Raw genomic sequence first — 14960 nt, forward strand, 5'->3', positions numbered from 1 at the left:
TGTCCACCTGTGGAAAAGGCAGGATGGAGTTTTCCCATTAAAAAAACCCCGACCAGCTGAGAGACAATCCAGATCTCAGTCTGTTTAGGCTCATGCCAGAAGAACAGTGCCCAAGCCAGGGACTGGACTGGGCAGCCTGGCCAGAAGTGAGTTTTGGAGTCCTTGAGCCACAGCATGTCCAGGTATACTTGCCCCTGCCACCCTGGTCACCTGCAGGACAGGGTCTCCCTTTTTGAGGCTGCTCCTGGGCAGGGGCTGGGTTGGATATACCCAGAGCATCTGGAGGCACGGGGGGCTTGGCGATTTTGACCCACTTGACTTTGTAATTCATGGCTTGTGGAGGTTGAGTCAGAACAAGTGTTAACCAAAGAACACTCCGCACCCTGGGGAGCTGCCAGATTTCCTCCCCATGCCCTCTGCTCTGCTGGACACTGTGGAGCTCAGTCCCTACTCCCGTGGTGGGGGAGGAAGCCCCTTGCTGTCCTGGTGGCAGCACTGAGGACACCCACACTGGGCAGACACTCGCCTCACCTGCCATGGTGGATGTAAATTATTTACTGCTGCAGTTATAAATTAGAGATGAGCGGTGGCCCCTGCGACTCCTTTTGGATGGATGTGGTCCCTATTAATGAATTTCAAGCATTTTCTGCTGCAAGGGGCAATTTCTGGCAAGAGAACTGTGTACTGTGGGTTCCCAGTTCAGCAGGTCCTGTGGGTTCCCTCCCAGCTGCAGAGGGAGCGCAAGGAGTCACCATTTGCCTACTTACCTCCATCTCCTTTCGGTTTATCAGCAGAAGGGAACAGATGTAATTTTAGTTTACAGGTTTCAGGATGACCATGAAGGCATTGCACTTTCCCTTGAACCATTCATTACAGCACCGTGCCCAGAATCCTTTTGCAATCATTTCATAAACTTAACTGCACTTGTAACGTCCTTTACACACGCAGAGCATCCCAAAGCCACAGTATGGATGGCGCCGCTTGGCTCACTGCTTCCACTGGAACAGGGATGTGCAGCATCAGCCCAGACGCTGTCACCCTGATGGGCACCTGGACACCCACGTGGGGAGGGACACGGACACACGTGTGCTGGTGTGTGCACACCAGCGGTGCACGAGGACACGTGTGCAGACACACAGCTCTGTGGCGGTGCCCACCTGCGTGGGGCAGTGCGTGTGCCCCGCTGAGCCGAGCCATGCCATGTCACACCGTGCCACGTGGCACACACCCACCCGACACGGACCCGGCACCGCACACGCGGGACATCGAGACGAGAGCTTTTGCTCATTTTTTTTTAATGTATCACAATGAGCAGGAAACATACGTGATGAAATAGTTCCAAAGGAGTATATTCAATTACCATCTACAGTCAACTCAACTATGACAACAAAGTCTTTTGTGACAGTTTTTTAAAGTTTTGAAAGTTCCATGTGGTTTGTTTCTGTCAGTCTCATGTATTTTGGTACAGTTCGAGATCAGCATTGTTACAGTAACAAAAAAGCTAACAAGACTACAGTATAGAAAAACACCAAGAACATCATTTTTGGTTTCACTTGCTCTAGTTTTTGTACATTGCAAAGGCTGTTCATAACCCTCTTCACCTCATTTATGCTTTCTGTTCTACCCAAACTTGCCCCCCCAAATAAAAACGAAAAAATAGTCAAAGCTTTGTTTCACAGTGGGCAGTATCAGTGCCGACCAACTGACCGACCAACCAACCAACCAACCGACCAACCAACCAACCAACCAACCAACCCCAATTTCTGCTTCCATTTAAAAGTTTAATTTTTTCTTAAAGCAAAATATATTTCAGCGAGTGTGCCGGCTGTGTCCGCCCCCCTTGTCCCCTGCCAGCCCCGGGCGGCCCCACACACCCCTGACACCTCTCTTTATTCTCAATTGTATGAAACTTTGGCCATCTTCACCACTTAAAAAAGCTTTTTATTAAAAATAAAAAAGAAACCCGCTCAATGCTAAGTTTGAAGTGTTTTCCTCATGCCCAGCCCGGCCCCTCTCTGTTGCTCGCTGGGAAGGCCACGCGTGGGCTGGGGGTCACGCAGGGGTTCCCGCGTGCTGACGTCGCTCCCGCAGCCCCCCAGGGCGGGTGTTGGGGCTCTGCGAGCACGAGGCCGGCGCTGGCAGGGCTGGGGATCCCAGTGGGGCCATGGGGTCCCCTCATTGGCCCCAGGCAAGGGGAGGAGGCAACCTCGCACTGAAAAGTCTCTAGAAACATTTAGAAAAAATACAAGAAAATGAATTTATAAAACTTTTTAGTGGGTGGGAAGGAGGAGAGAGAAATTGCACTATGACCAAGCAATATAATTAAAAAACCGAAACAAGACAAAACAAAAGGATTTCCAAAAGAGACCTTGAGGAATTGGACAGATAAAGCTCGTGTTAAACTGGGAACTGGCATCACAGAGAGAATCCAAAACAAAACAAACAAAAAAATTTCTATATGATACAGACAGAGTAACATACAACAGTTAAATGGCAAAAAATATATATATATATATTTCATAGAATTACAAACAAGATAAAATAATGGAAAACAAAAAACTGTACAACTTTAGAATTTAAAAAATGTTCATCTCAAACACGGGGAGAAATACAAGAACTTCTGTTAAAGAAAACAGTTTGTTAAAACAGCAAATGCTCCGTGGGTACGTGGTTCCGGTTTTGACACCTTGTGCTACAGCTGGGTCCTGGGAGGAACATCCGGTGGTTCGCGCTTTAGTATCGACTACTTAAAAAACAATTAAAAAAGGAATATGTGCATTACCCTAGAAATATGTACAACTGTTCAGGATCTAGTCTTTCATCGAACTAAAACCAAAATTCCATAAAAATATAAGTGTCCCGCTAGAAACCCGCGCTCGTCTCTCGGATGCTCCAATCTCTGGTGGAGGCAGAGAGTGGCTTCGGCCCGGGGAGGAGCGGCTGGAGGCGGTGGGAGGAACCTGCATTCACAGTCTTCCAAGTTCCCTTTTGAAGCAGGAGGAGGATGACGATGGTGGGAGAAGGCTTTCGCGCTTTTGAGGGCAGAGGAAACGGGGGGGAGAAGGAGGTTTTTTCTGTTGGCATTTGGTTACGGAAGGGAACAGCAAAGCATCTACATCTCCAAAATCTACATTTTAGCAGCACAAAGTTTTCCTTTCAAAGTCTGGGCCGAGGTGTGCCCGGGTGCCCGGAGGAGGCCGGGGGGCTCTGGGCATCCCTGAGCCCGGCACCCGCTGCTGCCATGGAGAGAACTTGGAAAGAGAAACCTGCTAGGGGTGCGCTGGGTGCTCACTAAGAGTTGTCTCTCTGCTTGCAGAAGAAGCACAGATAACAACCTGGGTACTTTTTTTATTCTTTATTTAAACTTAGACTTGTTTGTTTAAATCAGAAACAAATTCTCAAGTAAAAAGAATCCTTTTTGCTCATTCTGCACCAGTGGTGAAGGGTATGTCTTTGGATTTTTATTTAAAGCATGAATTTTCTTTAGAGAAAAAAAATGTAACAAAACCTTTTTTTTTTTTTTTTCAAAAGAAGGAACAGAGTGCAGCCTAATTACACAAACAGAACCGATGCTCAGAGGTCAGGAACAGAGTCTTTGAAGCATTTACAAAATGAGGAAAGGAAGAGGGGAAGAGAAAAAAAAAAAGAGAAATGGAAAATAAGAACAAAATAAGTGCACAAGGGTAACAGACATAGGTAAATCGTATGTATACGCCTTAAAAAGTTTCAAACCCCCAACAAAAAATATTCTGCAAGGGATCCTACTGACCCCCAAAACCCTTTGAACTTCTTTCTTTAGTTTTTATAAAATAATTATGCAACCACCCTCTAAGAAATGAAGGTAGCGACCATAAGTGGAAGATTACAGGATGGGGATGGGGATAAAGGTACAAAGGGGAGAAAAGCTCAGGCGAGTCGATGGATCGCAATCTATCTGGCTAGGAATGAACAAGACAACATCAAATGAGAAGCCGTCAGCTGGACCATACAAAAGCTAAATGTACACAAAAGGGTTTTTTCTTTTAAATCTACCATACTGCTTCAGTTCATTTCCAATGCAACAATCTACTCAACACCAAAAATGGTCATATCTATCATAAATACAGAAAGTCAGTTGTTTTAAAACTTTTTTTTTTTAAGCTCCGAGTCCTCAACACTCTCTGTGTGGGTTTTTTTTTTCTGAAAAGTGGGAGTGCTTAACTTTTCCCCTTGGAATTGGCTTCAGCAGAAAAGCTACCCTTAAAATCCCCGAAAAGCTAAAGCAGTTCACATTGTTTTTCTCTTGAATACTTTCTGCCCATTTTAAATTAACAAAAAAAAAAAAAAAGAAAAAAAAATCCTTTTCTGGAACAAAACCAAACCAAAACAAAAACCCCAAAACAAATGAAAGAAATTTTATATATATATATATATATATATAAAACAATGATTCTGAAAACAGAACAAAGTGTGAGCGATTGACCTGAGAATAAAAAGACATTACATTTCTTTTTTCTTTTAGCAAGCCATTGGTATCTGAATGCTAAGATAGCAAGAAATTTAAAACTGTCTCCAGGTGGGCTGCTTTCCCATACAGCGCTGCCGGGCTCTGCTGTGCTATTGACGGGGGATCGGACAGGGGCAATGTACAGGGGCGCGAGCTCCGCAGGCGCGAGGAGGCAGCACGGGCCTTCGTCTCCCAGACCAACAGTACCTTTGAGAGGACAAATGTAACAGATTTTTTTTTTTTTCTTTTTCAAAGTTTTATTTTATTAAAAGGAAAGGAAAAAAGAAATGTAAAACCCACCGGCATCGTTATATGGGAAAACAACCCACGTTTTTTCTTTTTTTCTTTTTTCTTTTTTTTTTTGGTTAGAAGCTTTGGAATTGCAGTTAGTCTATTTTTGAAATTGGTTTGTTATTAACTTTTTTATTTAAATTCATTTTCATTGTTCATCTTCAAAGCTTACAATCTGAAGGTGTCCATTCCTACGCTAGCTAGACCACTGTCCTTAGGGCAGCCGGGGTCCCGGGGCCCCTCCGCCGGGCTCGCCGGTCCATCTGACTTTTGGCTAAGATCCGTGTCAGACTCCTCCGAATAGTCGTCTGTTGGCATCGAGGGCTGAACCCCTGAGGTGCTGCATGAACTTGAGGTAACCGTTGAAGATGAGGAGAGAGGAGGGAAAGGCGGTGGTGGCGGCTTCCCCGGTGGGGCGCGGGAGGCTGCCGGGGGCCAGGGCTTTCTGGAGGCGTGGGGGGAAGCCGGGGGGGGGCCGGGGGGGCGGGGGGCTGTCGTTTGAGTGAGCGGCCGACTGCGAGGTAGATGCGGTGCTGGGGTCGGGGGGGCAGGCAGAGTGAGGTAATAGACTGGGGTGCTCTTTGGCGTTTCTTGCTGCTCTTGTGATTGTTCGGTGTTTGTGCGGGGCTGACTCGAGATGCTGACTGAGGGCTTCGTCCCCACACACCGTGCTCTCGCACGCCACGCACTGGTACGAGCCGCTGCCCTGGCCGCTGCCGGTGGGCACGTGAAGCACCATCTCATGCAGGTTCGCCACGGACTGGCCGAAGAAGCAGAGGGACTTCAGGTGGTCGCTGGCCGCCTCCTGGTCGCCAAAGCACGCCTGGCACTTGCGGCAGACCAGCTTGTACTGCACCTTCGGGACGATGAAAGGGTCGCAGAGGGAGTCCGCGCCCTTGCCTTCTGCTTCGGGCTCTTCTTGGGGTTTGGGCAGGAGGGGGGACACCTCGCGGGGTGCATTCTTCTGCTCCTCTTGCTTGGGGGGTTCTTTGGCAGGGTCTTTGTCCGGGGTGGCAGCCCCCGTGGGGACGGGGGTTTGGCTTCCTTTGGGCTGCTGCGCTTTCTGCTGTTGCTGCTGCTGCTGCTGCCGCTGCTGCTGCTGCAATGCCTCCTGCAGACTCTGCTGGTATTGCTGGTACTGCTGCAGCAGCGAGCCGGGCGACAGCCCCAGCAGCGCCTGTGACAGCGCGGGGCTGTAGGGGAACAGCCCCTCCATCCCGTACATGGGCTGCAGGTACCCGCTCTGCAGGGCGCCAGGGATCTGCGGGGCGTAGTAGGGGGAAAAGCCGGGGACGAAGTAGGGAAGGAACTGGCTCGTCAGCAAGGTGGTGGGGTCTGAATTCAGGGCGGCCTGCAGCGCCTGGAGCTGGGTGGGTTCCACCGCGTACTCCATGGCAGGCAGTGGGGCTGCAAGGGCGCCCGCCGGCGCCTCCCCCTTCTCCTTCTTGGGCCCTGGCAGGGGGTCCCCCTTCCCCTTGGGTGCCTTCTCCTTCTCTTTTGCCTTCTCGCTCTCCTTCTCCTTGCGCTGCGGTGGGGGCGGCTGCTGCGGCTGTGGCTGTGGGGTCGTCGCCGGAGGTTGCTGTGGGGCCACGGCTGCTGTGGCTTGTGCCGGGGTGGGCGAGCTCAGCGCGGCCGGGGGCTGCTTATTTGGTAATCCAGAGGTGGGGAGGCCAGGTGAAGGGACGCTTGTGCTGGGCAGGCCCATCAGGTTGGGTTTGGGAGAAGTTAAAGCTGCAAGAGGGAGAAAGAAAGGTGAGAAGTCACTGAATTCTGGGCAGGCAGAAACCATGAGGGTGACCCCAGGCCACCCCACAACCACTCCAGAGCATCCGTCTCCACTGTATGAGGGTACCAACCAGCCCAAGCTGCTCTGTTGCCACAGCACAGGTTGGAGAGCCCATCCCTGCTCCTGCCCGCCCTGGAGAATGGTTCTTGTCCCACTCCACAGGCCCTGTGCCATGGGGATGTGCCCCCTCAGCCCCCACAGCCTGTGGCTGCCTGGCTCCACTGCCCAGTGGCGCTGACCGCAGTGTCTGCGATGGGGACACCCACCAGCGCCTGGGATGCCCAGCACAGCTGATGTTCTACTGACTCCTCTGAAATTCCCAAATGATTAACACTGATGTCAGGATCTGCTCTAATGGTTCTTCATCAAAGGGTGGGAACGCTCAGTATTGCCACACCCCCACAGACTGGGAAGTCCTGGTCATGGCAACTGGGGACTGAACAGGCTAGACCAGAGTTATTTTGTCCTTATTAGACTGGTGTTCATGAATCCATAAACCTCTGATGCAACCCCTTCCAATGTCAGACTCTCTGGGCACTCAGCTTCTGAGCAATTCCAGAGTTTATGTGGTGTTCAGACATTCCCCCTGGGCACGAGCATTGTGTTTTGGGTGGAATTAAAAGCACTGTGATGCTTCCTCATTAAGGAGATGGATTAATGGTGGAATGAGAAGCCTGTCCCTCTTCCCAACAGCAAGAACAGCCAGTAACAACACCGTCCCTGGTGCCTATTTCTGCTCTCACAGCTGACAGTGGTTAGGGGCAAGACGTGTGCAGCTCCCGGAGTCACCTCCATTAGTCACAGCTGCTGCAGCTGCCAAACGTGCTCCTAAAGAGGAACGTTTTGCTTGGAAAGTCCCTCAATGCCATTTGGGGAAAAAAACCAACCCCAGAAACAAAGCTCCAAAGTCCTGCTGGCACAGCCTTGTTTGCTCCCAGCTCTGGAGCAGGAATCTGCTCCAGGATCCACCTGCTGCAAAACCCATGAGTAAAAGCCAACCTTTCCCTGACAAACCTGAGTCTCACCACTGTGGTGGGGGCTGCTCAGGGAACAGCCTGATCAGGACCAGTGGCAGAGCCTGGAACCAGCCGTGGAGGCATGGCGACTTTTATTTTAGGCTGTACCTCCAAGGAGCCACAGGAGATTTGGGAGGAGGGCAGCCGGAGCTGGGAGAGTTCAGTCATGTCTGATCCAAGCCCTTCTGAAACCTGTGTCTGCTCCTGACATGGTGCTGAGACTACAGTGATCTGTGACGGCAGGACAGGTACAGAGTGAGGCTCCACACAGTGGCCCCGGAAATCTCGGATAAGGGCACATTATGGATGGACACCATTGAAATGAATGTTCCCCAGCCGAACGTTCCTCAGAGGTTCAAGTGCAGGAGCAGCAGGTAATTCATAGTGTTCTTGGATGCGTGGCCTTATCTGCTCTGACAGGCCCGGAGCTGCCATGGCCTGACCTTTGGAGTTTTATCTAAAGGACACAAATAGTCTGTCTGACTTTCTAAACAGCTCAGTCCTGTCTAGGCAGTCACTGACAGCGTTTAAGATTCATCAGATGCAGTCCCATCTCCTAAGGACACATCCTGTGCTTCAGAGAAAAACAAAAGCAACAATACAGACTGAAGTGCAAAAAAGTAATTTTAGTTGTTGTTATAAATTTAGGGTATTAAGAAAACAGTGCAGAGCAACCTGCAATTGGGTGACAATATGATTCGCTGAAGAGATGCTCCTGTCTGAGTGCTCTGAAATAAGATCTGTGGTGAGAACAGATGGGTGGTGTGAAAATCCTTGCCATGCACAGGGGCCCTTCAGACACGCAGTGAAACAAGGCCTTTGGATCACATTTTCTAGGTCACTGCTGGTAACTGACCTGCACCTTCCACTGCCAGTGTTTGCTACATGGTTTAGACTTTCCACCTATCCACCAGGAACAAGGGAAAGGAGCATCCTCAAAAGATAAAGTCCAGTATTTGAGATTAGGCCACCCAAAGGACTATGCCAAATTTCATTTTTAGGTAGCATTGCTACAAAAAATCTTACTGAAATACAAACTAGATTTGACCCTCAACTACACTGTTGTTTGTTGAGAAGGTACTTTCAGGTCATGGCCACCTATCACTCAAAACCCATCCTCAGCTGCACTGGGATTTGTCCTGGAGGTCACCACAGGGACACATAAAAATGCTCCGCAGGTCTGTCACCAATGCTACCAGGCACACCATAGCTTTCCCTAGAAAGAGTTTGGACTTTCGAATAAACCTAATTTAATATCAAAAGGAAACGAATAATGAACAATGTGTTCAGCACATTAGTCCTTCTGTTCTGTTGGATAAATCCTCTGTTCTCCACTTCCTTGGAGGTGTTTCAGGATTTCTAGTCTGTGGTAACACATAGAGACATGCAGCATGTCTAGACATTGCTCTAGTTCAGACTTTTGCTAGAAAACCTGCGTTGAGGAATTAAAGATAAAATACCTGCTGCTTATTCATGAAGTTAACATCCTGGACTAATGGGTTGGGAATCTTGTTATCAGTCATTCCGAGGGGAACGACTGCTTGTGCTAGAGATGTGCCAAGTGTGCCTGAGCAGGATAACACTTGTACCCACCTGTGTTGGATGGAGTGAAGCTGGGTAAGGATGGGCTGTTGAGGCCTGGGAGTAAGACTGGAGGGATGCCCTGGAGCGCTGGGTACGCAGCAGGAAGGTTCAGAGCTTGCAGGGGGGTGTTGTCAAACATGCCCTGCTGTTGAGCTGCCAGACCAAGAACCTCATTGGCTTTTTTGATCCGGTCCAGCTCCTGCTGAGCCATCAACTGACGTACAGTAGCTGGGTCGAAATACTCCTTTTCCTTATCCAACTGGCTTCCAATGGTTTCTTTAACTTTGGAGATATGCTGTTGAGAGAAGATATGGTCACGTACAGACAGCCGAGCGCTGTACTTGATGCCACACAAAGTGCACTCTGTTTTGGGTCCCTCGTAACTTGTTTGGTTTATACCAAAATGCTTGGCCATGCTGAGTTTTGACTTCTTCTCCTTTGCCCTTGCATTCTGGAACCAGACCTGAACAACTCTCTTTGGCAGTCCAATGTCATTGCCCAGGACCTCACACTCCAGCATGGTTGGTGTCCTGTAGTCATTAAAGCATGACTTAAGAACCTTGAGCTGGAGATTAGTCATCTGAGTGCGAAAGCGTTTTTGTCCGGGCCGGTCCCCGCTCTCGCCAGACTTGCTGGCTGAACCACTTGCGCCAGGGCTGGGTGAGCAGGGGTCTGCAAGGCTGGAGGTTTCACTGTAGTCCACGGTACCTTCATTGTCGTACTCTTTGCTGTAAAAGCTGGGAGCTGGGCTGACCAGGCCAGAAGACAGACGATCTTCGTATTCAGACATTGCTATCATGGCAGCTTTTGTCAGACCTTCACTGGGTCCCGATGTGGATTTGGTTTCAGTTGCAATCCCTGTTGCACTATCGTTGTCTGCATTGCCTTCGTCTCCTGTGGTGGTGTCCGTGATCGCGGTGTTGACAGAAGAGCAGTCATCATTGTCCAGCTTTGTCTGGTCAAAGCTCAGATTGACTGAGGACATGGATGGACTCTCGAAGTCTTCAATGCCTTCCACCTTAATGGAGGATGGACTCAGCAGAGTTCGAGGTGACAGTTCCATGCTCTTGTTCACTGGGGAGAGGGGAACACTCTGTCCGTCACTGCTAGTTGGTGGCATGTGGGAAAAGCTGGCTCCATCAAAGATGTCTCCCTTCATCTGAAGTCCCCCATCGCAGTCCAGAAGCATAGCAGACAGTGTCAGGTTATACCCAGCTCGCTTGGCTTCATGCCAGTGCCGGGATCGGATATGAGCTTCCAGAGCTGTCTTTGCTTTAAAGAGAGCTCGGCAGAAGGGACACCTTCTGTGGGCTTGGGCCGGCCCCACAGCTCTGAACTGCCCTTTCCTCTCCCGTGCACGGGTGTTCTGGAACCAAACCTGCACCACCCGCTTCTTCAAGCCCACTTCATGTGCAATGTGATCCAGCATCTTCCGTGTGGGGTTGGAGTCGAGCAAATATTTCTGGTACAGAATTTCTAGCTGCTCGGGGGTAATGGTTGTCCTTAGACGTTTATCCCTTTGGGGTTCTTCTCCCCCAGTCCCACTGTCATTCTCTCCAGGGCTTGCGCTGGCCTTTTCCTCCAGCTTTCTCTTCAGTGTGTTCATGGTGGATGTTGGAGTTGACGGTGAGGTGGCCGAGCTTGCTGGAATCTGTGGTAATGTTCCAGACAGCAGCTGGCTTGCCAGTAGTGGATTACTGGGATCAAAAAGCATGAACGGCATATCCAGCGTTCTGTCCAGGAATGGGGGGTGGATAAACTGGTTCTGTGCACTCAGGAAATGGAGCTGCTGATGCTCCTGCCAATGCTCGAAGGAAGGAAATGCCAGCTTACACTGGTCACACTGGTACGGGATTAGTTGAGGAGGTAGGTTTGCCAGCTGCTGAGGGGTGGAGGTGTGAATGGGTTTGAGGGAGAGGTGTGAGAGCTGAGATGGACTGGGGCTTGACTGTGACAAGGAGCATTGAGGGGGCTGAGGGGGAGGAGGTGGCTGCTGCAGTGAGGAGGGGGAGGATAACTGTGAAATCTTTTGGTGTGCTGAACTTGTCTTTTGTTCTCCTTGGTCCTGTTGCTGCTGAGACTCTTGCTTTGGTTGCACTTGCTTCTCTTGGGTTTGGTTTTGCTGTGTACTTGGAGGTTCAGACTGCTTTGGTTTCTCATCTGTAGGTTCTACTTTAGAACTAAAGGTGGAGGAATCGTCTGCCTCTGCTGTGAGCTGCAGAAAAGCTGAGGAGGTTGTGTTGGCTGAAGATGTAGGTGTGCTGTAAGCTTGTGAGGGCATTGGTGTGCTGCAGGAGGAACTGGTTGGAGTCAAGAGCTCCATTGCATCCATAGAGTCTTCGTTCTGGCTATCATCCTGTCCATCCTCATCCTCATCTTTGTAACAAAGCTTTTTCTGGTGTTTAATGAGATCAAAAATGCGCTGAAAGACCAGACTGCATTTTTTGCACTGGTAGTTCAAGTTGCTTGTTCTAATGTACCTGTCGTTTGTGAGCTCGCGTCGCTCCCCATCTTTGCCTTCTCCCTGATTTTCATAGTTTTTCCTAGCTTTCTGACGGGCATTCTGGAACCACACCACTATAACACGCGTTGGGAGGTTCAGCAAGTTAGAAAGCTGCTCAAATTCATCGTCCTTTGGGTAAGCATTGGCATCAAAGAAGTCCTGCAGGACTCTGAGCTGGTAGTCAGTAAAGCGTGTCCGAGAGGACCGCTTGCTTCCCCAGTACTCCTGCTTTTGAGGCTCTGGAGAAGGAGGCCGTGAGTCTATCTTTAGCTCTTCCAGGCTAGTAATGGGAGGGTTGCTGAAGTTGTATGGGGAGTCCTTGTTACGCTGGCGCTCCTTGAACAGGGTGTTTCTGAACCAGTGCTTGATCACTTTCTGGGGCAATCCGGATTTGTCTGCCATCTCTTTGATCTGTTCCTCACTTGGGGAATTGTTAATGTCAAAATACTGCCGAAGGACTCTGAGCTGGTCATCAGTGATCCGTGTCCGTGGCCTCTTGTTCTGCTGCTGCTGGAGAAGGCTGGGGTTCAGCTGATGCTGGTACAACTGGGCCAAGTCGGCGGGCAGGGGATCTACAGGGCCCAGCTGGGGTGGCAGCTGCGCGGGTAACGTCTGCAGGGGCATGGTTTGCATCATGAGTGGTGAGAAGATGGGGAGCTCCATGGGCATGGAGAGCTGGGTGAGTGGCACAGATGGCTGGGCTGGTGCAATCGTGGGAGAAGTAATTGGTGGGGCAGAAGTAGGGATGGCAGGAGCAGCAGCCGGCTGAGGAGGAGCTGGAGGGAGCGGAGGGGGTGGTGGTGGAGGCGGGGGTGGTGGCTCGGGGGTCTGAGGCCGCAGTGGGTATAGTTTGTCGTAGTGTTCTCTGTACTGTTTGGCAAATTTCTCCAACTGCTTAAAGGGAAAGTAATGTTGGTGAACGTGCTCTTGGTGGCTCTTCAGGATGAGGATGTTTGAGAACAACTTGCCGCACGTATCACACTCCAGCTTTTCCAAGTTCTCACCTTGGTCTGTTTTCCCGTTTTTCTTCTGCACTTTCTGCTTGTTCTCGTTGTACTGAATGACAAGCTCAAAGCCAAAGTTTTCCAGCAAGGCTTTGGTGGCATTGCCCCTTGCATCAGAGGCGATCCGTGGGGGCAGGATGGAGGGCTCTGAACTGCTGCCTGGCACAAAGTCCTTCTTCTCTTTGAGTTTTAAGTTATCAGGCAGAGACTCCTTCAATGTTACATTATTGTCTCCCCTCTCTGCGCTTTCCCTTTCCCGTGGGGTTTCTTTATCTTTCTCCTTCACTATGGATTTATTCTTCTTCTCTGGGTGCTGGCTCTGCTGTAACAGGACGGAGTGGGGTTGTGATAATGACAGCTGACCTTGCTGCTGCTGCAAGAGCTGTGGATGGCTCTGCTGAGGGAGCTGAACTTGTGCCTTCAGGTCCTCCAGCAAAGTTGGACCCGTCCCAGTCAATGTCAGTGCACCGCTGGTGACAGGCAAGCTGACTTCTGGATTGAGCTGGAACTCGGCACTGGGGATGTAGAATGGGAACAGAAGATGCTGCTGCTGCTGCAGCTGCAGAAGGGTCTCGGTGGTCATCGGAAAGTGCGGCAAAAGTGCTGGGTTGAAGAGCTGGGACTGCAGGAGAGCAGCTTGTTGCTGCAGTTCCTGTTGCAGGTGGGCCTGGACCTGTGCCTGTGCCTGTGCCAAAGTTTGGGCTTGTTGCTGCTGTTGCTGCTGCTGCTGCTGCTGCTGCTGCCTGGATGCAATCATGTCTGCCAGTTTTTTGCGGTTCACCTCTTTGGGCTCCGAAGGGGAGGAGATGTTAGTGCTTACAGGGTTACCCAACGGAGGAATTCCCACGCTGTCGCTGGACACCTGGTTGAGCAGGCTGGGAATGGGAGTGGTGCCTGAAGTGTTCGTGCTGGTGGTTGCAAAAGCATTGCTGTTGCTGGCACTCACGGGGCTCGGTGTGGATGAACCCAAGGAGAGGCCGCTGCTGCTGCCGTTGCCAGCCCCATTGCTGCTGCTGCCTGCCGCCTCCAGCTTGGCCGCACGAGCCTTGGTCTGGTGCAGGACAGACCTCATGTGGATCTCCAGGGTTGAGCTCTGGCTGTAGGCCACATTGCAGGTGTTACACTTGAAAGGTTTGTTGTCTGGGCTGCTGGTTGGCTCAGGTTGCCCAGTAGCAGACTCTTGGAGGGCTCGTTTCAGTTTATGCAGATGAGAAACGGAATTGTAATGGACCAGGAGAATGTTCTTCTGTGTGAAGGATTCCTTGCAGACTGTGCACTTGTATGGGCGAGACGGATCTAGGAATTTCTCCATAGTGAAGTTAGGGCCCTTCCTGAAGGGTAAGGCCCTTTTTGGTTCTGAGCCAGAGTCCTCCTGCACGGAACCAGAATCGCTGCCTGTTGGGCTCTGTTTATCTTCCAGGTCACTCTCCTCCTCCTTATCTTCCTCAACTATTATTGTGTGGTCCTCTGCAAGTGAAGGGTCGCCCATAGCAAGGAGGTCTCCGTTGACCAAGAGACCACCATACAGCTGCTGAATGTCGGCCTCGCTCAGCTCTAGGTGGCTGGTTTCCAGGTGCTTCTTCAGGGCCTGGAAGGTTCGGAAGCTGCGCTGACAGAGACAGCACATGGTGGCTGCCCGGATGACGTGGTACTGGGAATGGAGCTGCAGCTTCTCAATGGTTTTGAAGGCCAGGCTGCACTGGTTGCAGCGGTACTTGTAGACGTGGCGGTCAGAGACCGGCAGCTGAGGCCGCTTGGCGTGGACGTCGTTGAAGTGTGTCTGCAGGGCTGCTGAGCTCTTGAACACCTGGCTGCAGCCCTTCTTCCAGCACAGGAAGCCAGAGTCCTCCCGGGCAGCGCTCGGATCAGCTGGAGCAGGCTTGGGGTCTCCGCTGTGCTCTGCACTGTCTGATGGCAAAAGGTTCTTCCCTGTGTCCTCAGAGATCTCTGTGAAAACAGAATTAGAGCAAACCCAAAAATTACACCAGCACACCAGGGTGGATGAACACTCCCTTTTAGTCCTGAATACATCTTTTTTTCCCTCCAAGACAATGAGTATTTCTAACATTTCTCCTCTATCTTCATTCATTTATTTCAATACCAGCCCATTACCCTCATCATGGCCCATTGCATAAACCTACACAATTTACTTCCTTGTACACTTTGAATATCTGGAAATGATTCACACACACACAACCCTTAGTGCATTTATCACCTTCAATTCTCCCTTTCAAGTGAAGGCCACTCTGCCATCTCTGTCTTTACTGTTCCTGCCTATTTTCAAAAAAGA

The 14960-nt window shown here is 50.5% G+C and overlaps 1 protein-coding gene across 1 annotated transcript in view; it reads right to left on the bottom strand.

The window, feature by feature from the left end:
- Positions 1–1325: 1325 nt before the first annotated feature.
- The window catches only part of ZFHX3 (zinc finger homeobox 3), an 88897-nt gene continuing 75262 nt past the window's right edge, over positions 1326–14960 (bottom strand). Inside the window, 3 exon segments of the mRNA XM_027646877.1 lie at positions 1326–5255; positions 5257–6508; positions 9173–14617. Coding sequence (XP_027502678.1) covers positions 4946–5255; positions 5257–6508; positions 9173–14617 — 7007 coding nt within the window. The 3' untranslated portion in view covers positions 1326–4945.

Source organism: Corapipo altera, unplaced genomic scaffold, assembly GCF_003945725.1.
Source record: "Corapipo altera isolate COAL_440 unplaced genomic scaffold, ASM394572v1 62, whole genome shotgun sequence".
Classification (NCBI taxonomy): Eukaryota; Metazoa; Chordata; class Aves; order Passeriformes; family Pipridae; genus Corapipo; species Corapipo altera.